Source organism: Toxorhynchites rutilus, chromosome 2 (genome assembly GCF_029784135.1).
Source record: "Toxorhynchites rutilus septentrionalis strain SRP chromosome 2, ASM2978413v1, whole genome shotgun sequence".
In the NCBI taxonomy this organism is placed as follows: Eukaryota; Metazoa; Arthropoda; class Insecta; order Diptera; family Culicidae; genus Toxorhynchites; species Toxorhynchites rutilus.
In genome coordinates, this window is record NC_073745.1 from 82,629,163 (window position 1) to 82,656,731 (window position 27,569).

Sequence of the window (27,569 nt, forward strand, 5' to 3'; positions counted from 1 at the left end):
CTGCGTTGGTTGGTGCAGAAACTACACAAAAAGAAGGTTTCAAAATCGCCTCTCATCGTTCGCTACACACGGACGAGATAATCGCCGTCAGGAAAGTTGTCTACTTGTCAATATTCGCTTGTACCGTCGTCATCACCTTCGTTTGGTCGGTGTGATTTTCCACAGCTTTGTCATTCCCATTTACCAATCGTGATTTAGTGAGGGGCAGATAAGTTCGTGCGTAGCTATAAAGTAGCGGATAAAACAGGACCTTTTCAGCAGTCGGAAGATCGTGCTGATCCGGGAGGAGACGTTCACACACGTCATTTTGTGTAGCAAGTGCTTAGTGCGGATTCGCTGGAAAAGGGTGCGAGTGGTGGACGAATTTTCGTACGGAAGATTATTTGTTCATTGTTTCACGGAGTTTCTGTATGTAACGAAGATTGATTGGAGCTGGTTTGATTACCTGCACGGTAGTTGTGGATTGTAAAATTTTGGTGAGTAGTTTACTACATATTCTTTCCCATTAGTTTCAATGGCCGCTGTGCAATATGGTAGTTTGAAAAAAACAAGTATTTGTATTTATGTTCCGTTTCTAGTTTCTATTTAGTATGGCTAGATGGATGATCTATTAATGGATCAAGCTCAAAGGAAGATGCTGGAATATACGCAAAATAATGAAAAACCAGTTCATAAAAATCTTGTGCAATGATATATGGCTGCGTCCTGTTAAACTTCACCGAGCATTGGGTATTCTTATTTGAAAGTGCAGTTTATATGTAGTGAAGGGTGGTCCTGAAACGACCATCTAAACTGTAAAGGTCCCAAAGTTGCTAAATGTTCAAAAGACTACGCTAAAACTCGGCATTTTCAAAAAAGGAGGTACTAAAGCGTCATTCAGGGGGTTTAACAAACGTGATTATAATACCGCAATCCCATCTTCAAAAGGCAAGACACATATATAAGAAGAATAGTAAAAGACTTGACATTGAGTGATTTTTTTTATCACAATTAACAACAATTTTAAATGTTGAAACTGTCCTAGAAAACATGCAAGCTTTGAAATGGTTCAAAAAGCCCATAACTGAACTTCACATAAAATAAAAGACAAAAACATCGAAAATCATTTGGAAAATGTTTCTTCGAAAACTAGAAAGAACTGGTTTATTGCGTCAAGTAATTATTGGATATAGAAATTGTCAATAAAGATCTCAGCTTCTTCCTATTTATTATCGACAATTAACACGTTGAGCCCAGCGTCAGTCCCTAGGGGCCGACGTTGAGCTTTTTGGTAGCTGACTGACCTTTTTATTTAATCAAACCCCTATTGAAATAAAGCTCATTTCACGATTCAGAGTGACTAGAGCTATATTTGTAGAGAAGGAAGGATACTTCCAATCATGTTTCGAAAATTTCGAACTTCCAAAACCAATTTTATTAGGTTGGTGGAAAATAAATTCATTATTTTTTCGGTAGAAAATGTCGGTAAAACCACAGCAATAGTTGAAGTTGATCGGCATGCTAGCAGTCGTAGCATCGCTCAGGAGCTGAAAATCGACAATAAAACGGTTATAAAACATTTGTGCAAAGCTGGATTCAAAAAGAAGCTCGATGTTTTGGTGTCACATCAATAAACACCAAAAACATGATGGATCGAATTTCCATTTGTCTAATCGGAATGAAATCAACCCATTTTTTGAACGAATGGTGACGGGATGAGAAATGGGCCATATACGATAGAATTGTGCGAAAACGAACGTGGTCAAAGCGTAGTGAATCAGGTCAAACGGTGGTAGAACTAAGACTAATGATCAGAAAAGTTTTACTGTGTATTTTGTGGAAAAAGAATAATTTATTATGAGTTGCTTCCTTATGACCAAATATTAAATTCAGCTCTCTACTGTCAGCAACTGGACGGTTTGAAGCTAGCGATTGATTGAATACGACCAGAATTGACCAACAGAAGAGCTGTTGTATTTTATCAAGACAACGCAAGACCACATACGTTTGTAATGACTCGCCAGGAACTCTGAGAGATTGGTTGGGAACTTTTATTGCATGCACTATACAATTCGGAGCCTGCACTGAGGAATTACCACCTTCTCCTCGCGTCGCAAAACTTCCTGAGTGATGAGAAATTGGGTTCAATATTGTCATTATCGATTACTAGACTTTTTCGCCAATAAGGATCAAGACTTCTGTGAGCGAATCACCGAAACTTGCACAATGAGAATGGTTTGCTACTCCCAAGCGTCATTCAGTGTGTTCTTTGTGCAATTCGCTGTTTAAGGTCAATCACGGAGTGCAACTACGTACATTCTACCTAAGCTCAATCTCAAAAAGAACTCAATAAGGACCAAGACTTTTGTGAGAGAGGCATAATGAACCTACCTTTAAAATGACAACAAATTATACAACAAAGCGGTGCCTATTTGACACAAATCGGACAATCTGAAACATGTTAAATAAAGTTATGGTTTTCACGCAAAAATAATGAATTTCTTTTTCCCCAACCTAATATTTTGAAGCTCCTGAAATAAGGTAAGGTAAACATAATTTACCTAAAAAGGGGATAATTGTATATTTTTTTCGTTTACAATAACTCTACATACTATCAAGAGATAAGATCTTTGCAATGTTTCGCCAATACACTCGATCCATGGATGAGCTCTCCTAACTCGGGCTACTTCAACTATCCTGCTCCACCTGGAGTAGTCGATTAGATATTTTGTAAATTTCAATTTGGAGCTCCTCATAGCGGTCATTTTTTAAATTTTTAGCCAGAACATGGCTTTTCTTACTAGATTGTGCCACGTCATGAGCTTCCGATTGCAGGGTTGCCACCCATTCGGGAAATGCGGGAAAAAGTCGGGAAATGCTTCATGAAGTCGGAATTTTTTTGTTCAGTGTTTTTTCGGCGCTCTAAAACGATACTGTATGTGTTTTAGCGCGTTAAAACGTCGCACGAGATGCTTTGCCTTGAAAACCTAGAAAATTGAGATGTTAAAAAAGTTGAACTCGATTTGTAGTAACACTTATTAAAAATAATACCGTCATCCGGGGGCAAATTGATCAAATGTACTAATGAAAACAACGTGAAATTTTCGAAGGCATTATTCAATTAAATCTAAATTCTGTAGATTGGACATTTTTTTGTATTAGATATAAAAAGTTGAAGAGGATAGATACTTGAACGATTGTTTTTTGCAATACATTGAATGATTTAAAACTAATGGTGTGCATCCAGTAACGCGATTTGTTTACATTTGGCATATCGGACCTTTTTCAAAAGTTACGCGACTTTTGATTTGAACGTGTTACTTTCACAATTTTAGAAAAAATAACAATTTTTTTGTGATAAGTGAGAAGTGGTAGTACTTTTATTTGCAGAATTATAGTCTTTAATTACCGTAAGATTACACCACATACAGTGTGGTAATGATCGCGAGATTAAGTTAAATGGTTGGTAATTGACAGATGAGGTCGGTGATGAAACTTAATTTGTCGCTATGCATTTATTTTTTGTTTTCGAATTTCATGTGCAATTCCACTTTTCTGGGCAACTAAACGCGCTCACGGATATCACCATAAACATCATCAGCACGCAGCCTATCGTTCGAAGCACCCCTGCATTGACAGTGCTGTCAAACGCGACGAAACGCCATCTAATTTTTTAGTACTGGGGCGAAATAGTCCAAAATCACAAGCTGTTTTTTGGCAGGGAGGACGTGGCAGTGTTGCAGCGCAGTAGGGAGCGAGACATCCAACCACACCTCGGCTGCTTGGTCGTGGGTTAGAGTGAAACGGATTGCACAATTCGACGTCGTCGCCGTGGAGCACTGCCCCAACGAAGCGAGAACTAGCAGAGCACAGAGAGTTTCGCAGAGTCAGTAGCCAGCAACAGCAGCAGGAAAGGAAGAAAAAACTGATTCGGAGGAGAATTTCGCCGCCATCTTAACGTGTGAAGACCGTCGTTCCGTGCGTTCACATTTCGGTACCTCTGGATCTTGATGCGATTTGAGTTAATTTCGGATTCGGTTCGGCTTGTTCGTGGGAAACCTCCTGCCACAGGATACCAAGTAGTAGAGTAGTTGATTGGTATTGGCCGTAATAAGCTCTCCAGTGGCTAGGAAACCTGCTTGCGGCGTGCGACGTGAATGAATCAGGCGAAGGTTTCATCCAGCAGAACAGTACGTTTCCTTCGGAAGAAAAAGAAAAACAGTGTAAGTGAGGATATACCGTGAAACGATGTGAAAAACTGGATATAGTGCAGATAATCTCCTAAGGGAAAAAACGTTATCCTGTGACAAGATACCGTTTTCGTTCTACATTAGCGAGAGAAGAATTCGGCTGGAAAAACCTCGCAATACTCGTGAATATTGATTATGCCTGTGTATTTCTCCACTAACGTGAAAATGAACGTTCAGCCGAATATCGAGCAAACCAAGTAGTATCAGTGTCACGGAGAAAGAGTGGGTGGTTTCACTGACTGGGTGGCACGGAAGAAAGTCTACCACGCATAGTTTACACTTTTTTTTTTGTTGGTGACAGGTTTTTTTCCCTTCGTTTTGGATCACGAAGCACACAGTAGAGTTCTATCAAATAGTTGCTGAATTAGGCTAGGTTATGCAATGGTGTGTATTTGCTTCCGTCGTCGTCGCCGCTACTGCTGCTGCTGAATCATGTTTTTTTCCTCACCACGAAGCGGAATGGAAATCGGGGCAAAAGACTCGTCATCATTTACTACATACAGTGTGATGAGCAATGAGAAACGGCGGCTCCAGACAGTGCTGCCATGCGGGTTCCTATTGGGTCGAGCAAATGAGCTGCGTTTTCATGTGCAGGAAATAATCTCAGGGCGTTGTTTGATTATTATTATTTATCGTATTGTCAGGTTCTGTGATAGATTGGAATAAAGAGATAAAGAATAATAGTTAATGTTTTGATCTTCAGAGGTTTTTTCATTATGGATTGAAAACGTTGCGTTTTTTATTGAGAATATAACATATGGAGTTTTTGTTGTTGTTTTGTTTAATTTACTTGTTTACGCAAAATGATTTTTTATTTAAAAAAAAAATCTGAAGTATTGGAAGAATAAAAATAGATTACCGTGTGATCATTAAACGCATCGTAAAAGACAAACAGCAAGTTTATACGGTAATTACAATCCGACAGAGCGCTCCTAATGCGTTCTTATTTTCTCTGATCCACACAATTGGTGAGATGTTGGACCTTCAGAGCACACTGAAGGCTCCATTCAAGTGAATCAAGATTCTCGGCCTCAAATTCAACAATTGTAGCTGACTTGTGCTCCCTTGGCCGAGTGGTTAGCGTCATAACTAACATGCCGGGTGTTCGGGTTCGATTCCCGTTCTGGTCGGGGGAATTTTTCGTCAAAGAAATTTCCTCCGACTTGCACTGTGATCACGCGTATTCTAGAGCTTGCCACTCAGAATGCATTCAAGGCATGTTATTTGGCATAGAAATCTCAACTAAGTACTAATAAAAATGACGCAAGTAATACTACGTTGAGACGGCGAAGTTCCTCTAGGAACGTTAGTGCCATTGAAGAAGAAGAAGCTGATTTATCCATGTAGTCACTCGAATTCGCGTAACTCAAGGAATCAGGTTCTAGAGGCTTTACATCTTTTACATGATTGGGGCAACTCATGTGAGTTTAAAGAAAATGAACGAAGACTTCCATAGATTACACGCACGCTGGAACATGAATAGGCTTGTATGTATTGAGTTTCAATAAAACCAATGCCTTATCCATGAACAACTCTCAAACCAACATCATGCTAAAACCGATACTACAGCTCAGGAACTCAACAATAGAATTCGTTGAAGATAGTGTCAGCCTTGCTATTACTATTCAATCCAACTTCAGTTATGATCAATTTACATTCAACCCTCCTGTACTCGCGCGAAAAATTATAACTCATACTCGCGCACGGTGTCACAGATCGAAAGTTGACTTCTCTGTAATATTGCTGTTGCCTGTAAGAAAAGTTTTTCTAACGACTTTTTCCATGTTTCTTTGAAAATATACGACTAATCCTGATTCGGTACTTTCGTATTAGCGTCACCATAGCCGAAATACAATAGATATAATTTTTATTGTTTGCACTGGCATTCAAATAATATTTGTGTTGTTGTTACCTTGTTGTATGCAGTGTTTTGTCATTTTTTAGTGCTACGAAAATGCGTATTTGGGGTATTAGCGCAATTTTCATTATGAATTGGTTTTTCTTAATTAAATTTATTCTGAGGTCAACGTAATGTAATCAATCGAGGATAAGGAACAGAGGCGGCCCTTAGCCGCCGAGGTGACGCAATCCGAGTCGGCCGCCGACCTGCTGTCGGAAGCGGCGACCTTTCGCAAACAAACCTGTGTTCCATCGATTGCCCGGTTAGTTTAAAACATAGGAGACGATCCTTGAGTTAGGTCAGACCGAGCGTTAAGCCTGGTTTAGAGTTCCCGTGAACGTGAACTTGAACAGGTGGTGGAATAGTATGATCATTTCACGGTGAACTATATTGCGAACAAACAACTCAAAAAATCGTGGTGAATAGAACGTTTTCGTTCACGTTCACGTTCATATTAAAAGTTCGGCAGTGAACGTGAAGTATATAAACATTGAGCTTCAATAAAGTAATTCGGATAAAATATACAGTTGTTCACGAATCAAATCGAAGCAACGAAGTTTTTCAACCCGTGCAGAGATCTGATTAAATGAAATAGCATCCATATCAAACTTGAGAATTGCTAAACATATCCTTTTACAGTTCACGGTGAAATAATTCTCAGAATGCCTTGGGACATTCGAACGTGAACAAGAACGAGGAAACATTTTGACGTCTATATTCACCACTATTTCCACGTTCACGTTCACCGAAGTCGGTGAACTATGGTGAGTTCACCAACATCTCGATTCCACGGTGAAAATTCAGAATCGTTGTGAAATATTGAATTAATCCACTTTTATCAATATGAATTGTGTTTAAACATGTTTTTCAACTAGAAAATGTTTCTTCCTATCGTTTCAAGATGTTTTCCTCGCGTTTTATATATGGACTGATGAATTATTAACAAAAAAAGTGTTTGTCCGCGTGCACGTTCACGGGAACTCTAAACCTACCTTTAGCGAGCATACGTTTGCTCGGTTAAGTTTTGCTTTGAAATAGATCATTTATATTTCAGTGCAAAATTTAACCGGGCAAATGTATGCCGTCCGACGCTCGCTAATGGTCGGTCGGACCGGAAGTTAGCAGAGCATTCAAATCGCGAAAATCTTTACATAAAAATAAATTAAACGTTAATTTTGGTTAAAGAATGAAAGTAGGAAACTTTTTAGGTTTTCTTCAAAAAATATTAAACAAATTTTTGAAAAAAAATTCATTTAAAAAAAATTGAAAACTAAAATTTATTTTTCTCGAAAACATGTTTTTTTTAAATCTTGAAAATAGACATGAATAGCCCATACAATTTCCAACAGGTCACCCACAAATCGAAAAAGTTTATCGAACAACAACTTTTTCATGTTTTTCTTTGAAAAATTACTATTAATGTTTAATTTGTAACATTTATGTAGAAATTTTGGCGATTTACATGTCCCACTAACTTTTTGCTATTTAGAAACATGCAAATAAAGTGGCAAACGCGAGAATTTGCACACAAATATGTTGCGTGTAAAACATTTTTTCATTGTACAAAGTGGAACGTGATCTCCAGAATGGTGGATATCATTCGGGATGTTATCGGGGAATCGAATGACAGCACGTTCAATCATACAGGATTTAAGACAATCGCAGAAGGCGCTCGAATTTCATTCCAACTATTAGTGGGAGAGATTTTCCTTCAGTGACTGGATTGGCCCTTGATTGATCGATGTGTATGGCAGAATACGCGAGACAGATTACTTTTTTTTTGGCGCTGTCTCTTTGCAAAAATATGAAATTAGAAGACCATACATATTTGCTAGAAATGGCTGGTTCGAATCGGATGAAATTTTTCTGATCCGACGATTGTTTCTCGAATCTCATGTACATAGATCAAATTTTAAGTGCATCTATGTTCTTAGTTTATAGGGTTCCAATGTGCAACAAGGAAATTTCGACTCCGTGCGGGAAAAAACCACTCAAAGAAGATAAAGAGTGAATTCAGGGTTTTAATTTATAAACACTAAAATCGTTTAACAAAAAATTAAATTGTTATTGGGGGGTTAAAATTATTCGTTGCATTTATTTTGTAAATTTATTTTATGTAAATGTTGACTACGACTACGACTACGTTTGAGGTGACCCATACTTGAAGTCCAAGTTTGAGTTACTTTTTCGAGTAAATCGGTTGGTGTCTGACCGATGAGGTTGTCCTCTAGGGCTTGAATCTGTGCTGGTTTATCGGTATAAACATGTGATTCGACAAATTTTCTCAAAAATAGTCTAATCATATCTTGAAATGCTTGATGCACTGATGATAAAACCATTAAATTAATATCACAATTGCTTCTTTAGAGTAATCCCTTGGTTTCACTCTCACTTCATTTAAGAATTACATTTGAATTATTACATAGTAGGAAAAAAATTCATCCAAAATCCAAAATCCACCCATTATCGTTTGTGTTTGACGTTTGCTTAGCGTGATAACATAGAATTTACCCCTTCATCAATATTCAAATTTCTCTCGTGCTTCATCAGTTTTCATCATCGTTACCAGGTTACTGTGATTGCTTGGTAAGTGTTTCGCAGTTGATTATAAAATATAATCAAGTCGAGAAGCTTCAATGCGTCAACTTGTTAACAACAACTTCAAAATAAGCTTACGATTTGGCGAAACTAAGCATGAGGAAAACAAATCCAAAGCAGCGCCTAACCACAACTCAAAAAAAGTTGAAGGGTCTGATCCTAGGGGCACGGAAGAAAGTTTGACGTAGGACTGTAATTGTTCGGAACAATTGTTTTTTTTTGTAATTCTTTTCATTGTTCAGACATATGTTGTTTTGACTCTCGAAAACTCCAAATGGTTTCATATGTGTATAACTTCCAAACGGAATATAACGATCAAAAAACTAAATTAGCTTTCCAGCAGAGGCTCATCTGTGAAAATGTCTAATTGAAAATGATTAATTAATATCAGTGTGACACATAACAGAATGGAATGGTAGATGAAGTACATGTAGATTGGTAAATAAAAATGCTATATCGTCATTGATTACATTAAACATGAAGAAGAACCGAGAAATGTTTAAAATTCTTACATAAATTATTCATAAAAAATGGCTTAAACTCCAGAAACTTAAACAGATAGAAAGCTAACGTCTTCAACCAAAGTTCATCTCTATATATATATATAAAAATGTTCTGTTCGTTTGTGTACGCGTCAAAAACTCGAAAAGTACGGAACCGATTGAGCTCAAAGCTGGATACAATATACAATCCACTTCAAGGAGCTTTGTTACGACATAAAAAATTGGGAAATTTGAAGAAAAATGATTTTATATCTGACCAGAGTGCGTTTCTAAAATTGAGCTTCTAATGAAAATCGACTATTCAGTAATGAATATGTGTTCTATGTGGTGCAAACATCTTTTTTTTCCACATGTTTGACAAAATCGTGAACTGAAATTGTGCTTCGAAGTGATTTAAAATTGATCGATTTCCCTCATCTATCTCTATCTCTATATATATAAAAATGTTCTGTTCGCTTGTGTACGCGTCAAAAACTTGAAAAGTACGGAACCGATTGAGCTCAAACTATGATACAATGTATAAAACAACCAAACACATCTAGGATTGTTGTTACAACACAAACAAATGAAAAATTCAACTCAGCCATGCAACCACAATGTGCCACAGCAAAGTGTGGCAGGGTACAACTAGTATTTAAATAAGATCTAAAACATTGTCGAATATACTATAACAAAGCAAGGATTAGTTGTAATCTGTTCAAAGAAAATATGAAAAAGTTGTCAGAGAAACTTTTTTCCATTTTAATGCGCTCATCTTTCGATGTATGAACGACTTGATGGAATTTATAAGGGCTATTAATTTATTTTTTTTTAATTTAAAAAAATACGTTTTTGAGAAAAATGAATTTTAATTTTTTAAATAATTTTTTTTCAGCGAATTTTTTTTTAATTTTGGTATTTTTTTTATGAAAATTTGAACAATTTCATTTCATCCTTTGACCGCTGACTGATTGGGACTGACAGATACAAAAAAAGAATATAAAAATATATACGGTTTGTTTTCGGATGTTTTACAAAATGTGAATACTTTCTAGTCGAATTTCTGACTATTTTCTATTTGTATAATAAGTACTTTTGGGAGCTAGAAGCGATACTGATATTGTGCAAATGCTCTTGATGCGGGTCGAATGGAAAGCACAGCAAGGAAAAATCGGAGCTCAACGTGTTAAATGACCCATGTCTTTACACCCACAACGTTTCCCTGCTACCTGAGATAGTGCTGCCAACTCTTAAGCCGAGTTGGCATGAAATTCGTCTATTGTGTACTCAGAAAGTCTCTTCAAAGCAGCTCTCACCTCCATAGCAAGAAGCAGTTCTACACCTGGCAAAATCGAAAAGGAAGGCGACTATCCGCTGGGCATCCAGACAAAATGAGAACAAGCCTACCGCACGGTCTAAAATGAATGCGGAGACAAAATACGTAGCTCGAAAGCTGTCAGCTGCTGAGAATTCATCGACGGCCGAGTTGTGACGGCGTGATTCACCTCGACCGAGTTGTGACGGCTTGTAAATGCTTTCTCTGGAAAGAGGGATTGAAAGGGACTATTTACGACCAACTCGCAGTAGCCAAGTTACGGTAGACGTTATACAACGATACAAAATTCGTGATTATGATCCCAACGCAACTTCTTCTGTCCCCATGGGCAATTCAGCTGGACCGGACGAGATAGAATATCCACTTCTCGTGAAGCTTACCACAGCAGATAAAACAAAATTGCTGAAATTTAACAGGATCTGGACCGATCATGACTTCCCTCAAGAATGGTTTCAAAGCCTGGTTGTCCCAATTTAAAAAAAAAAACAGACAAATCCGAATACTCATCAGAAAACCATCCCCCGTTATAACTGATCTGTTGCGAGGTCATGGAGCGAATGGTGAATTGACCACTTCGTGTTTCTTCGGTATCCTCTGGAATGAAAAGGCAGACTACTTCGCTGGGTCTGATCAACTGGTGGAGTCCATAAAACAGTGGAACACGTACTTAACCGCTGCTCTCCGTAGGTAAATCCAAGGACAACATGACATCGCTGAATGCAACAGTGACACACTTGGAGACAATGTCATGACAACCCATATGGACGCGAACATGGAATCAACAACTACTGACTCACCAAGCATAGAGATCAGACAAGAACAAAGACAATGAAAGCCGAAATTGAATAAACAAAACAAAAAAATCTCACCCTCATACGTAAGGTGTAATAACACAAAGTGATCATATTCCCTGCCTTTTGAAAGAGTCCTATGTTTATGTTTATGATCCGAATAAAAATTAAAATGATTCATTCTGTACTAGTGTTATAGTTAACTTTGAACTGTATTTGTAAATCAATTTTTTAATCTTTTTTACGACACTTCTCAGTCGTCGTTTAACTCAATTAAAATCAAATTCATTTATTGGAAGATATCAACAGATGGTCTGAAATTTCATTGTTTAAGCTAACTGAATGTTTTAGGATTTACATCTGGAATGTTGTTGAAAAATTATTGGAAAATCAGGGAATATCAGGGAATTTATTTTCGAATTTTGAGTCGACACCATGATTAGAATTGCTATTTGTTTCTTATGTGGAATAATGGTAACTTGCCAGGCGATTTGGTTATGTCATTGCACTGTTTTCACTAGCATTTGGCATCAGCAGCTGCAGTTCAGCTTCAATCAATTCCCTCAATTCTTTTTCTTTTTCTTTCTCTTTCTTCTTAACAAAACTGCAAAGAGGCTGCAGTTGAATTTGAATGTCAGATTTTGGGATGAAGAAGAGGAATTTGTAAATTGTTACTTGACGTCAATGTTCTTGGGACGTTCTAAAGCATCATAGATCAACTTGCAGCTTTTAAAGAAGGCCTGGGAATCATAGGGGAGATGGGGGTAAGACGGACATGTTGAGGAACACTTCAATTGTATCTTTGGAAACTCATGTTTTCAAAAATTTAAAAGCAGTTTCTTACAGTTCAATATACTGGTTTTCGAAATAACTGGCCAATATTTTATAAAAATGTTTTTTTTTCATGTTTTTTACTGAAAATAAAACAAGCCGAAAAGTAGAATATTTTTATCGGTGCGGGTATAATGGACATGTAGTGGGGGGGATATGGACAGGTTCATAATATACGAAGCGTAGATGTTTATCGCTCGCGAGAGGAATAATTTCACTCTCTCTCAGTGTTTGTGCGTCCAGTAACTGAAATAGAACAAAAAGAGAAAGCAATATAAAAAAGAGTTCAATATTCTTCCCTTCACTTTCCATCATGCATTGGATGTGATTATGGATGTGACTGTCCATTCAACCCCCCCTAGTGCAATTATTTTAATAATTTAAATTTATCACTTACGAATGAATTTACTTCTCCGTACATACCTAATATCGCTTCTCTGTCAACTCACAAACCGAAATATAACCATCAGTGAATTCAATTTTGCAATTAAACCACTCAAAATGCTTCATATCGAAGCCGCAAAAGTTACATCCACACGCGGAATCATGTTCGATTTTCGGTTTTTGTTTCTATATTCCACTTTTGATCAGTATTCATTGTCATATGATGGTTTAAATATTATAGAATAGCATGTAGAAGGGATTCCCATCAACAGAAATTTGAAGTTCATAATGCAACTATACAATTCAACCACCTGTCCATTATACCCCCAATTTCCGTCTTACCCGCGGCTCCCCTATATTTGAACAAACTCATTCTTGTGGACGTGAATGGACCTTTCAAAATTAAGAAGAAAAATCTCGAATTTGGGTAGCTTCGGATTGCATATTTGATATGGTTCATAAAAGGCCTGTTCTAACAGTATCTTCGCTTTTGGAACCGTCGGTGTAAGGTAGGGTGTGTTCTTGAAAACGACGGTCAATTTCTCCCTGCACTCCATTAAAATTCGATGAGTCCCATACGATAAGAAGTTTTGGTCAATTCACTGACGATTTATAGTTCCTCGGCGTTGGCAGATCCTAGGAAAATCTATGATGGTAAAAATCTTGTCTGTTCTTTTGTCTACTTAGAGATAGGAGGTAAAATCTTTTGAGTTGACACTGTGCCGGACAGAGCAAACGTTGATCTTTTTTTCTGTAAACGAATCTATTGTTATATGCAGGGTATTTTAATAGAGACATATGCAGCCCTATTCTGTATTCCGACGGATTTCTATTTCGTTTGAAAGTGATATTTCGATCGAGTTCGATTTTATCATTCCCCCCTACTTCGATCGTTTTGCGTGATGTACAAATTACGTAACGCCAAAAATCCGGATTTCAAAATTGTACCTGTCGAACCGATAAACTCTTTTACTAATGTTAACATTCTCTTGTTCTTTCCAGATTCAATACTGAATACTGAGTTATTTGAGGAGAGATCACAACAACTACTGCGCGCGAGCATTACACGTCATCGCGATATTTTCCCTACTGCATAGAGCAGAGCATAGTTCCCAATCAAAACAGACCTAAAGTGTCCATCCGGCTCATTCCCCGAGCGACGATTCTCTTCAGGTTAGGTTTTTACACTTCGTTGATAAATAGTAGCAGAAAGCGCGCGCGCTTGTGTGTGTACGTGAGTGTCCGTGTGTGCGTGAGTGCATAAATCACCTCCAAAACAGAAGACAGCGGAACATAAGAGCGCAACACCCACCAGACAACCACAATGGGGAACGTTTTTGCGAATCTGTTCAAAGGCTTGTTCGGCAAGAAGGAGATGAGAATATTGATGGTAGGATTAGATGCCGCTGGTAAAACCACAATTCTGTATAAACTAAAATTAGGAGAAATTGTTACAACGATTCCTACCATCGGTGAGTTTTCAAAGCTGTGATGTGGATGAGGTATAGCTTATTGATGAGAGTTTGCTTTTTCCAGGTTTCAACGTCGAAACTGTAGAATACAAAAACATTAGTTTTACAGTATGGGATGTGGGCGGTCAGGACAAGATCCGGCCACTGTGGAGGCATTACTTCCAGAACACACAAGTAGGCTGCACACTCATGGGGTTGTTGAATAACCTGTTAAAATACTATCATACTTCATTTGTAGGGACTCATCTTCGTCGTGGACAGTAACGATCGGGAACGTATCGGTGAAGCCCGCGAGGAACTGATGCGAATGCTGGCAGAAGATGAGCTTAGGGATGCCGTTCTACTTATATTCGCTAACAAGCAGGTGAGTCATTATGAGCAGTCCAAGCTTGATGATTAGTGGAGTGCGATGGTAAATAGTTTCACTCATTCGAACCGAGACCAATTAACAACAATCTGTGGGCGATAAGTCAACTTGCGGGCTACTTCCTATTAAGTTTCAATGCTCTCAATGCTTGCGAGCAATTTTCATCGGCACATTTGAATTTCGGATCTGGAATTTTAGCGGCGCGTGGTGTTCCCTTTGTGCTGTATATAATATGCGATGATAAGGATGATTGATGACGAATGCGAACACGCTTTATGTGTTATCATGACCAATATTATGTTATACGCGTATTAAGAATTGTCCTCGTATTGAAGGTAGTGATGGAAATGTTTGTTAACATAAAAACATTTTTCACTTTTGTCTAGATCTATAAATCACACTCTTTCTCGTGGTTCAGTTTTTTATCACCTGCGAATATTTGATTTAAGCTCCTCAGCATTTTCAGCTGTTTCAGCGGTGTGAATCCTGTTCGATATGTATGGTAAACTACACACTGTCGCCTTTTCAGCGTTTCCAGTTGGAACAGTTGAAACGAGGCTTCCATTATTATGTCAATAATAGCACGAAGAATCCGATGTTTCTTGTTGCAAACAGCAGAACGTATATGGACGGAAAGACGCTCGATTTCCATCACTGTTTATTGATGCGTGTTGAAATTATTTTATAATGACTCGTGAAACTGGTCAATTGATGACCCTAAGGTTTGTCTTCCGGTCGGGTTTGAAGTGGTTTTTTTTATTATTATAGGCGGAGTCGATTATACACTGCGTTTCACTACTATAGAACCACTCTTTTTTTTCTGAGTTTCCAGAGATATGTATAAAGTCGGTTGAATTGAAGTATATAGTGTAGAATACAATAACTATCTTCATTTATAAGACTGGCCATTTCAACTTTATTGTAGTGTTCAGGCGAGAAACCTTCAAAAAACTAAAATTCCAGTGTTTTATAACTATAGAACCAGATGGAAAAACTCACACATTTACAAAATTAACGTCAATTCAACATGAATTACGATATGTTTTTAATACGTAGGTCATCTTTAGTTCTCAATCAGTTCAAAAAACCCATTCGATTTGGTTACGACCATGTTGTAGTATATATCTCGTTCTACGCAGAGGATACTGCCCGTTCAAGCTCTTCAAATGACTCATATTGCTTGTAAGCTGCATCTACTATTCGTCTAATCATTCCCCATAAGTTCCTGACAGGGTTTTGATTTGTTAAATAAGCTGACCAGTCCAGAATCTGGAGCCCCTATTCATTGAACCATGCCATAACTTTCCATATTTTATGAATTGATGCCAAATTGCCCAATTAGCACATTGTTTTTTTCATGCAAAAACAGCAGTAAATAATTCTGAAGTACTTCGTTGTACTTCTAACTGTTCAGTCGTGTTGATGGTAAACTATCTAAACCAGGCCTTTTTGAAAAAATTCTCCCGTAATCGTTCGATTTCCTTTTGTTTCCCTGGTTTGCAATGGGACAGTTAGCCTTTTCGATTGCGCGTGGCTGTTTTATGCTTTTAGTTGCATGTCGAAACTTGTTGCTATTAGAAATCATATTATGTGCAACTTAGAACATTTGATGGAAGGATGAGAATGATTTGAGAAGTGATAATTTAGACGCAAATTTCTTTTTTCGCACTGAAATGCATATAAAACATCGCAAAAAAACTAAATGGACGATAACTTTGTCAAATATGCTTCTTTTTATACACCGCACAAAAAAATCGTAGAAAAAAATCCGCACAAAAACATAAAACCACTTTTTTGGGAGAATTGTATATTGCACGTATCTGCATGATCGTGCTTTTTAGTCCTAATTAAGGAATCGTCGGACAATCGCGCAGGTTAATACCATCCTTAATAGGATGACCAACATTTGGATGCCGGCCAATTCCTTCTCCATGTTTAACACCTTCTGCCCTTCCAGAAGAGTCTTCGGGACAATTCCAGTTCCAGAGAGAATGACTGGGGCAATTCTTGAGGCCTCCCTTAGCCCCCGCAGTTCCTTGAGTTCCACGGCCAATTGCAAATTTTGCGACCGTGGGCCTTCTCAGATTGTGGTTCAGTGGAATAGCGACATCGATGATGATGACACGTCGTTTTTGTTGTAAACCATTATATCTGGACGGTTGTGATGGATCGAGAGATCGGTCAGAACAGTGTGATCCAAGTACAGCTTGAAATGGTCATTTTCCAGGACAGGTGCAGGCAGGTACAATTGGTTGGGTACTTTGTCTTCCAATAGATCACATTGTAGCGCCAGTTGTCTATGTACATCCGGCAATTGTCATCAACGTATTGATGCCAAACATATCGCTTGCAGTTTCTTGTCGGCAGTATCCTGTCCTGGATCATGTCGGCTTCTACTACTGAAGAGAGTTCATTACGCGATTGCCACAGATTAGACGCGACCTTGCCAATGTGTGGCCGCTCCAGTTGATGGGGGTTGGCACCATAGACTGCCTTCTGCTTCCAAGCTGCTTTATTATCCTCCACTATCTGCAGATTGCAGTTGAGTTGGTACTCCGTTTGCACCAAGTTCGGAGCGCTGTTTCCTCTGTCAGCGACGCAGACAGCCCGGTATAGCACGTTTTGGTTGGGGCGTTCCGCGAAGTACTCGCGCCGTTGTCGTACTTGGTTGATAGAGTGAAGATATGTCGACAATTCCAAGTCCACCTTTTTGCGTGGTAGTGTTACTCTCTCCAATGCCGATTGAGGATGATGCATTCCGGCCGCTGAATGCTTTCCTCATCCTCCTCTCAAGGTCTTTTAGGTCATTTCTGCTCCGTTTGACTACTCTAAAACTAAAGGTCAGCAGGGGAACTGCGAATGTGTTAATCACGCGTACCTTGTTCGTTGCCCACGATCAGGAAAATCTTTAAGACACAGTTTACTTGACTCTCAACTCCCGGTGGCGAGTTCCGGAGAGCTGTCGGAACCTACGATATATATGAGGCTGTCAAAAAAGTCCTGCGGTATTTTTTTTGAATTTTCATTTGTTCATAAAATTAGTTACAATCATCTGTTTTTAGTCAAATATGCGCCGTTTTGTTCGATGACTTGTTCCCAACGAGATGCCAACTTCATAATACCCCTGTTATAGAAGCTCGCTTCCTTATTGGCAAAAAACTCGGATAGCCAATTTTCACATGCCTCTTTTGTGGCTAACTTCTGACTACCTAGCTCGTTCGCCATGGACAAAAACAGGTGGTAGTCACTTGGTGCAAGGTCCGGACTATACGGCGGATGCAAAAGAACCTCTCATCCGAGCTCCCGGAGCTTCTGGCGCGTCACCAAAGAAGTGTGTGGCCTGGCGTTGTCCTGATGGAAGACAATGCGGCCTCTGTTTATCAAAGATGGCCTCTTCTTCATGAGTGCTACCTTCAAGCGGTCCAGTTGTTGGCAGTACAGGTTCGAATTGAGCGTTTGGCCATAGGGAAGCAGCTCATAATAGATTATTCCTTGACAATCCCACCAAACACACAGCAGAACCTTCCTGGCCGTTAATGAGGGCTTGGCCACCGTCTGAGCCGCTTCAGCGGGCTTCGACCACGACCGTTTGCGCTTCACGTTGTCGTAAGTGACCCATTTTTCATCGCCAGTCACCATCCGCTCCAGAAACGGGTCGATTTTGTTGCGATTCAGCAGCGATTCACATGCGTCGATACGGTCAAAGATGTTTTTTTGCGTCAACGTGTGTGGCACCCATACATTGAGCTTCTTTGTGAATCCAAGCTTCTTCAAATGGTTAATAACGGTTTGATGACTTATCCCCAGCTCTTGGCCGATGCTACGGCTGCTACTATGCCGGTCTTTCTCGACTAATCCAGCGATTTTGTCGCAATTTTCGACGACAGGCCTTCCGGAGCGTGGCGCATCTTCGACGACCTCTACACCAGAACGAAAACGTTGAAACCATCGTTGTGCGACACGTACGACACCTCGCGGAAATACCGCAGGGCTTTTTTGACAGCCTAATATAAGAGTCGCCATGAACTATATCCCTGATAAATTCGCCGTCGTAGACCTCGTAGCTTCCGGATTCTGTGAATTCTCCTTTCAGCAGATGGACACAGCGGCACTTTCTTTGGCAACCCGGATAGCTACTCCTAGACGTTGATGAGACGTGCTCCACTGCCTCATCGCATACTGCAGGGACCTCACGACGGTGGGATCATTTTTTTAGAGCTCCAATACCCGGACGAGAAACGAGTGATGTATGGAGTCATAAGCCTTCCTTTAGTTGTTCAGGCTCCGTTGGTTGCAAAGCGCTTGTTCGATTACGGCTGCGTCTATGGTATATTGTACAGACTAGATAGGCACGTTGTCGATCTGTAGTATTATGGGTTAAATGTGTTGCTGTCTTTTGGGAGGAAAAAGGTAATGCTACGGATGGCGAATTCAGGAAAGTTTTGTGGATCACGCAGCACCTGGTTGAAGCACTCAACCAAGTGCAGTGGAAGAATATACTTGTTCATAATCTTCACTGCACTGTGGGAATGCTGCAACTTTGGGATCCTGGGGCGCTATATGGGACTATATGATCGTCTCGGCGTAATGGACGACCAGATCGTGTAGTACTGTTAATCTTCTGGAAGTTTTTGTATTATCTTTGTCTCGAGATATCACTTGCTCTGTTATTCCTTAGCTTAGCTTAGTTTTCTCTACGCCTCCCATTCATCGCGTTCTGATCGAATCTCCCGACGAACTCTGGATACTGGATAAAGTTCATGTCCGTCTCCGAAGCAGTGCAGATGTAATAGGCATGTGAACATGAAGACTTTTTACTGGAATTGTTAGGATTGTTCGCTGTTCAAATGATGAATACGTTTAATGTCGATTTCTTCTTGGATGGCACTAACGTTCCCAGTGAAACTTTTGCCTCCTCAACGTAGGTATTACTTGCGTCCAGGGTCCGAAATCTTCGAAGGTGAAAAATAAGGACCGACTCTACTCTCAGTAGCTTCGCTTCGACTAGAACTGCTTCGGCAGTCGCCGGCAACAAGAAGTGACTTGACTAGAAAATTAATTGACTAGCGTTGACTAGCGAGGATGACTGGTGAACTAGTCCAGTCAGTGGTTATTTTAAAACGAAAACATGATTTCTGATGCAAAAAAGATGTTACCCCATCAATGGACGGTTTATTGTCTACCCATCGAGGAACCAACGAACTTAGACATTTATCAAGTATACTATAAAGGTCCTCGCGTTAGTATTAGTAAATAGTGTGCAGAATAGCGCGCACACACACTGCACGCTATTTTATACGTGTGAGTAATTTTCGTGTACGATACAAAAGAATCTAACTCACCTGTAGCGTATGTCAAACCACGTTGAACTCAAACATCGATGCACACTGAGATGAATAGTTAGTAAATACGACGAATTTTTTGGTACATGTTACCAATTCTCTAGTCATTTTCTACCCTACTAATCATTGGTACATATTACGAAAGAAAAATGGTAGGGACAAACATCAAACAAACTACGATTTGTTGGTCCAACATTGGTGCAATATCAGTGAAAATTTTGCTTCTCATTTGTGAGAGATAATCATCAGGGATAATAGAAATGTTTTTTAATAATTATTTTTAATTTAAAAAATTCTATTTGGTTACATTTAACTCCACATACTTAGAATACATTATAATAATAATATATAACTTATTCTATGAGCAGCGTACACGAGGAAAGTTCCCGTTCATCTTCCTGCTGCATCGCTCTAGTTAGCATTATTTAGGGAGTGCCGGTAGCACCAGCACGTTTCATCCGCATTTTGTTCTCTCGTGTCTCTATGAAGAAAAGAAATACATATGTTAATAATATTAAATATGTATATATGTAATGAAACGTCACAAAAATACTTACCTCCGAATCGCTTCATCTCCAAAATAGAAATGGCGATTTGCAAAGTGCGCACATCACAGATGTTAGGTATGACAAAAAAACAAAGTTACTTTTGGTATGAAGTAAAATCTACGAATCTCTGGTAGGAACGTTCATTGCGTCTGACATCGCTTTTACGCAATTTTGGTAATATTTACAAAACATTTGTATATTTTACCAATGTTTTGGCTACTAAAGATTTAGTAGCTGCTTTTACTAAACTATTTCTCCAGTGCATGCACACGTACATGGGAGAGAAAGAGAGGAACGAATTCGTTTTGGGGGAAGTCACTTTAAAATACAATGAGGACAATTTGACTGGAAAGAATTAAATGATTTAGTCGAGACGGTAGAGGGAGATAGTGACTAAACGCCCGACTGGCTGTTTCGTCGTTTTGGCGGAGAGACTGCGTGAAGAAGCCAACAGTAATTACTAACTGAATACGGATATAGTCAGTCAGATAGTCAGCTGACTATCCTCAGTTGACTTTGACTATGCAGAGCTCTGCTTGCGTCATTGTGGTCACGCGTATTCTAGAGCTTGCCCCTCGGAATACATTCAAGGAGTGTTATTTGGCTTAAGAAATCTCAACTGAATATTAAGAAATGACGCTAGTTAATGCATACGTTGAGACGGCAAAAATTCCACAGGGAACGTTAACGCTGTTCAATATTCAAAGCTCTAGAAAACGCGTGAACACAGTGCAAATCGGGAGAAATTTAGCCGATTCAAGATGATTTTCTAAGTTTCTTTTTGAAGAAATCAGAGCGTGTAAATAATCGGATTTCAGACGGGAATACTTTGGAACGAGACGGTCGTATTTATATGTTGTGGTGAGGTTGCGTTACTTGATGTGACATAGGAGGGAGGGGGGGGAGGTATATGTGTAGCCCTGATCGTTACGTAACAAAATTCCATTTTTATTCCTAAATAAATTCGTGCGCTGTATGCTGTATATGCTTGAGCAGCTAACTTCCATTCTGCAACCGAATTAAGTGCGTTTCCTGAGCCAAGGTGGTGATAAAACACGTGTTGTAATGGGCTTCACAGTAGTCAGTAAGCAGGCACTGATTAATGCATCTCGAATATAGTTTTGATCTACCGGATCATGATTTTGCCATTGATGCTAAACGTATGCTAGGGCACCTTGGTTGTGTTGAAGCTGTTGAATACAGTGGTCCAATGTACTTTGCAGTTTATTCAGGGAGGCACTATTTTTCGGACGCATTTTTTTTTGTGCTCGATTTTAAAAGGATGTGCGAGCTGCCTGAATTCGATGTTATTCGGTATCAAGAAATAATCAAGCCAGTAATCATAATTAATGTGGATGGAGGACCAAACGAGAACTCTCGTTTTGAAAAGGTAATAGATATCTTCAATTAATCAATTGAATCTTGAAGCAATATTCGTTGCTACAGATGTTATAGACAGTGCATTCAACCGAGTCTAACGTCGGATGGCTCTTCTTTCCCGGAAGTTAGCAGGTTTATTATTTTCTCATGATGATGAGGGATCTCATTCGGATGAAAAACTCAAAACAAAGGATCCGGATTTGGAAACGAAACACTTTGAGTATGCGGGAGAATCGTTAGCTGTGTTGAGTCTTCAAGACAAACTGTATTGACCTTGATGATAAGATACTTAGATAGAAAATAGGAGACAGGTTTTTTTAAGTTGTCAAAATTTTGTTTATTTCATAGTATTTTTTTACATATATCGCATTAATTGTGAATGAATTTTTGGTGGGATATCACCAATCTCAACAGGTGTGAGCATTGATTTTCCGTTTCTGTTTGCCAGAAATTCTATTTTCTCCCGAAGTCACTACTTGCATGTTAGGAACTTCCGTATGAACATTTGATTCCGACCTGGGCAGATGTCTGATTTCTGACGTTGATGTTTTCATTGCTTAGAAAAATTTGAAAATCCTTTTTCAAACACATCGCAGATGAAATTACATTGATATAGAGGCGAATGAACTGCAAAGTTTAAAGCCTCTTAAAAACAAAGAAAGAAGAAGATTACATTGATAAAGCCCTGCAAACTAAAAATCGGTACACTTTCAATCGGATATATCTCAGAATCTGTCTAATTTAGAATAAAACATTATTAGAAGAAAATGTTCTGTGTTTATTGTAGTTTAACCCTTTAACCCTTTGGGGCACGGTGGTATCGAACATGTCCCACCTTTTTGATGCGTAATAACGCATGGTGGGACATTTTTTGTGCCACCTAGAAATATTAAAATAGCTGTGTGGTCATAAATTTTGTTTCGAAACCTTCTTATTTAAAATAGTTGGCAACACCATTAGAAAATGTTAGAAATATATTCGATTGTGTTTCCAAAGTTTATCATCATATGACAACACACCAATTTTTTTCAATTCTGATTGATATAAAATTTCTGTGCAACATGGGCATTTTTATTTTCTAAAATTCTGTGCCTCAAAGAGTTAACGGGTAGTGGCAACTTTATTGCTACCAACGATTTTATTCTTTTTTTCTTTTTTAACAATAACTTATCACTTCTAGCCTTATCTGGTAAATAGTCTGATATATAGCAACATGCCTGACTTTTTTTCGAGTGGGAAAAAACAAAAAAACTATTCATTTTGGAGCCATTTTCGTGTTAACAACTCCCAATTTAGTGCAGCAAGAGCAAAACGTCATTGTCATTGAAAAACAGTCAATTTGTTGAAGTTTCCAATGCAAATGAACTGTTTAAGACTTGCTGAGTCTGATCATGAGTTTTATTAGTTGTTTTTGTTGAGACTAACATAAAAAATTCAAATATAAAAAAATCATTTTTACCATCAAGTGTTTTGCGTTAGACGGGCATGTGGTAACTATATTGCCACCAACATTTTGCGTTATCCGGGCAATGGCAACTATACTGCCCCCAATTTTTCAATGTTTTTATTGTTTTGTGTATTAAAGAAAAAGGTTTTGTGTATTTTAGCACGTAAACATGTCGTTGTATTGCAGTTTGCGTTGATTACATGCCTAGTTCTCACGTTCCGTTAAAGGGTTAAAGGCCCAAAATGGGTTATTCGAACGTAAAATAACGAACAAAATAACGTTTTGTCCAAACTGCTGGTCAACCTCAACGGATTCTTTTTTTTTCCTTTTTTGATGATAATCCAATGCATTTTGATTATGTGGTATTCTGAGCAGTTTGCGGGCTTCATCTCTTTTTTTCTGACGTCCAGTCCGTTATTGCGATACCACAGTTGCGCATATTGTGGTGCATCTCGCCAAATCCGGCCAAAACAGGAAGATATTTCGGTGGGATCTCATGAACTGCAATACATTTTTTTCATATCGAAGGCTTCCGGCCACAGTTGCAGATACCAAAAACACAGATAGTTTGTTGGCAACATTCACGTCCGAGAGTTCTGGATTCGCTTTGACGTTCTGACACAGTTTTAGTCCACTTTACCATTTTGGCACTTCGATTGAACCTTCCGACAAACAGATAAACTTTCTTGAAAAAAGGCTCATTTTCAGCACCTTTGAGATTCTTGTGCCCTACTATATGCCGGGTTTCAAAAGTCAATATTATGAAACACTAACGCTAAATTTTGCACAGGATTCCAAGAAAAGAAACCTTTGTTTCTTGATGTCAAAGATTCCAGAACCACCCTCTGGGAGCGCTGTACTGGATATAAAAGGGTATCAATTAACAATTGACAGCTTTAGTGACTGTTGAAGCCCTGATGGGATGCAGTTAAAACTAAAATATTCTGAAGATTAACCGTGTCGGAAAGTAGCCGAAATGTGCACTTGACTTCGATTCATCACATCGGTAAAAACCGCTAATTTAATTATTAAATTAAACACAGCAGAAAACCGAATTATTGTGCTCTATTATCGTTCGATCGAATCGAATCGGCGACAGGTGCACCGACAGTTTTCACTCGGTTTATGTGAAACGCGTTGCAGTTTATTTCCCTGGATTTTTGTTACTTTTCAAAATCATGCCTTAAGGGCTAAGCCCCTAGACTTCAGCAAATCCCGACTAGGGCAACCACTAACCCTTCGGAATCCGACGGCTCCAGAATCCGGAATGGTCCGTCCGAGTGAAGTAAGTGGTCTGCTTTTCGGTTTGGGATTTGCTCTGTTATTTCTATCAGTGTTATCAGGACTCCTTCCCTGTTAGGAGTTCTGGCGTTGCGGATTTTGGACTCGGCTGGTTGGGTTCGGCAGGCTGGACTCGGCTGACTTGATCCTGATGGTTAACTTGACTTTGAAACTAAATACCTCCTGGTTGCTTCCAAAATTGAACTGTTTATTTCCTTGCTATCATAATCCTTTTGGTTTGTTTAACTAAATTGAACTGAGGATTTGAACTAACTCATTGAGTTTGAATCCGGACTATATACACGAATTCTTACTATAGCTTAAAATTAAAAGAGAGAGAAAAGATCTCCCTTTTCTACTCAGATAACGAGAGCGGCCTCGCATCGGTTATCTGCCTGTCTATTTGCTACATTTTACGACATAACTATCTGCTCGATATCGATTGCCAGCAAAGGAATCCCTATCTATATTTTCCTGTTCTTATCCTCCACTGCGCCACCAACGTGGGATCCTAAGTAAATATTTTGTTTCTTTGTACTATTCTATCTCTGCCCTTCGGGCTCATTCCATGTGCGATAAAGGGTGAGACCTAAACACAACCGTTTTTATCATCTCTCGAGTGCCCCTTACAGCGCTCTCGCCTTGGGTGTTATCAAAACATGCTTCCCACAAAAAAGGGTAAAATGGGAAGCATCTAGCTAATTGTGGTTTCCTCCTTCTGGCATTATTTTGTTTTTCAAATGCGCGTTGCGCTACAAATTTGATATTTGATTATTATAATTTATTTTTAGCGCATTAATCGTAACTGGACACATTAAGGACAGCCATCCAGGGCAAACATGTATAATTCATCAATGAGAAAAAAGATTTTTTTCCGCCTTCAGGACAGTGTCTAGTTGGCAATCCGGCAATTTTTTTTTGCTAAACTGTAATAAAAACAAACTTACCACGCAACTCGGATGGAATATCCGACTTGCGTGAGAAATGGACCTGTGTGCATTGATTATTAATCTATGAAATGACCTCCTGTTAAATTTAATGTTGATCGAAATTTCGATTGAGCTCAATCGTATAATTGTATTCGGAAGGAACAACAAAGTCGATTATAAAAATGTGCGATAAATCTGGGAATCAGATGTAAATCCAATGGACACTTCAAAACATTCTTGGAGTCGTCACGATTTGCTTCAAACAAATGCACAAAACCATTCTAGCTGAGAATAATGTACTCATGTATCCAAACTGAACTTCAGAGTGGAAAAATTTAAATGTGAAGAAGAAAATTGAAATTCAACCGAAAAATTAATTTACATGCTGGGTCATGTCTTGTATCGGCAACACCACTTCAATAAGTGTAATGAATCAACACAAAATAACTTAACGTTCCAATTTTTTCCTCCTCCACTCCCCAGGACTTACCAAATGCAATGAACGCAGCAGAAATCACCGACAAGCTGGGACTGCACTCGCTGAGAAACCGCAACTGGTACATTCAGGCGACCTGTGCAACAAGCGGCGACGGTTTGTACGAGGGCCTAGACTGGCTGTCCAACCAGCTCAAGAACGCTAACCGTTAAGATATGCAGAACTGTGGGAAGAGTAAGAAGATGCAACAGCCTCAGCAGAAGAAGCGACGACGGACGTGGACGAGCAATGCGAGCGAGCGAGATCGAGATACATACTACTACTACTAAGAGCAAGAGCGAAAGAGATATGAGAAACAGAAGAAGCTCCGTTGATAAGAACACACAAGATAGGGAAAACCAACAACAAAGTAGCAGCAACAAAAACAAAAGAAAGAATGAATAAAAACAAAACAAACACAGAAATACCGACTCCCTCTTAATGAAAATAAGAAACATAAAAACACTAATAAGCAGAGCCAGCCAGGTGACGTGTGTGTGGATGATTATATTAAAATTTGAACAGAAATAATATAAAGTAATATAATGATTGAAAATAAAGGAAAACACACAGAAAAAAGCAAAAAAAAAACAGAAGCTGAAGCGTATTAAATAATTTAGCATGTGAAGATAAACATAAGCTAAGCTGTGCAAGAAGAAATAAGGTTACAAAAGAGCTGAAATAAAGTGGCCAGAGGAGAAAATGAAAACCGGAATATGTGCTTCTTATTGATTGTGCGCTACATCGCTTCGGACGCCACAAGCCTGTACTACTCTCTTGTGTTGCGAGAAGCAAAGAGGCATTATTTTGGTCTAGCTAATTTTTTTTCTCCGTATCTCTTGCTACGATCGACTTTTTCGTTTCCATTTTTGTTCTGTCCACTTCTGCTCGAAGCTGTAGAGCAACTACGGTTCTAAGAGATATTTCGCAGTTTTGCTGGATGAAGAACAAAAGGCTGCAAAATATAGTTTAGCGAGAAATTTTTCATTGTGCAAAAGAATCGATTTGTTTCGCTTATTATTCAGGAATAATCTTTGAACATATATTAAAATTAACTGAAGTAGTTTTTATTTATTATCTATTGCTCCTTATTTTAGTACACTCGATTTATGATAGCGCGTTGAAGGCGGTTGTCAAAAGGAGAAAACATACATTCGCATACGGATAAGGACTTTAGGGGAAGATGGAAGGAGATAGATTTTTTTTTGTTTTGTTTCGATTTGATTGCGAGCCGACACTTTGAGCAAGAAGCGTCTGGATGATTATGGCTTTGGATTTTTCTTTATAACTCGATTTAACATGAACACCGAATCACACACACATACACTACACATGATGGATGTGCAACTAGAAAGTGACACAGGACGATATAAGTTGATATCACAACATCATTATCAGATGGTTTGAAATGCAAAGGAATGATGCCCAATGGAAATACAGAACAAGAAAATGGAACATCAGGATTTTACATTGCAATAAAACCACCAGCCAATGACAGAAGCAGAAACCAATAAAAGACGCTACTATGTTGACAAATGAAAGAAAAACAAAACAGTATAACAGAGGTAAAAAGATATCCGGAAGTGACATCCGCAAACATTCATTCAGAATCAGTTTAAGGAAGAATAAAGAAACAGCTACAAGTGTAACAGTTACGTTTAATTAAGATGAATAAAACACTATATATAGACGAGAACATTTGTGGAGTACACTTTCTCAAAAAGAAACATATTGCTTGTTGCGGGATTTTTCAACAGACGGCGCCGCTAATAAATTA

General features: G+C 38.7%; 2 protein-coding genes across 3 annotated transcripts in view; one reads left to right on the forward strand and one right to left on the reverse strand.

The window, feature by feature from the left end:
• Positions 1 to 27,488, forward strand: LOC129771562 (ADP-ribosylation factor 1). 2 transcript variants are annotated; one of them, XM_055775313.1, is made up of 5 exons: positions 1 to 476; positions 13,554 to 14,023; positions 14,088 to 14,197; positions 14,262 to 14,387; positions 25,801 to 27,488. In XM_055775313.1, exons 2-5 carry the CDS (start codon positions 13,876 to 13,878, stop codon positions 25,963 to 25,965), a joined length of 549 nt encoding a protein of 182 aa, XP_055631288.1. In that variant the 5' UTR covers positions 1 to 476; positions 13,554 to 13,875; the 3' UTR covers positions 25,966 to 27,488. The 2 variants fall into 2 exon arrangements, with proteins under 2 accessions (XP_055631288.1, XP_055631287.1); XM_055775312.1 differs by lacking the exon at positions 1 to 476 and adding an exon at positions 3,731 to 4,202.
• LOC129771559 (recQ-mediated genome instability protein 1-like) overlaps positions 20,102 to 27,569 on the reverse strand; it is a 73,547-nt gene continuing 66,079 nt past the window's right edge. Inside the window, exon 5 of the mRNA XM_055775308.1 lies at positions 20,102 to 20,213. Coding sequence (XP_055631283.1) covers positions 20,158 to 20,213 — 56 coding nt within the window. The 3' untranslated portion in view covers positions 20,102 to 20,157. The remainder of the gene's footprint in view (positions 20,214 to 27,569) is intronic.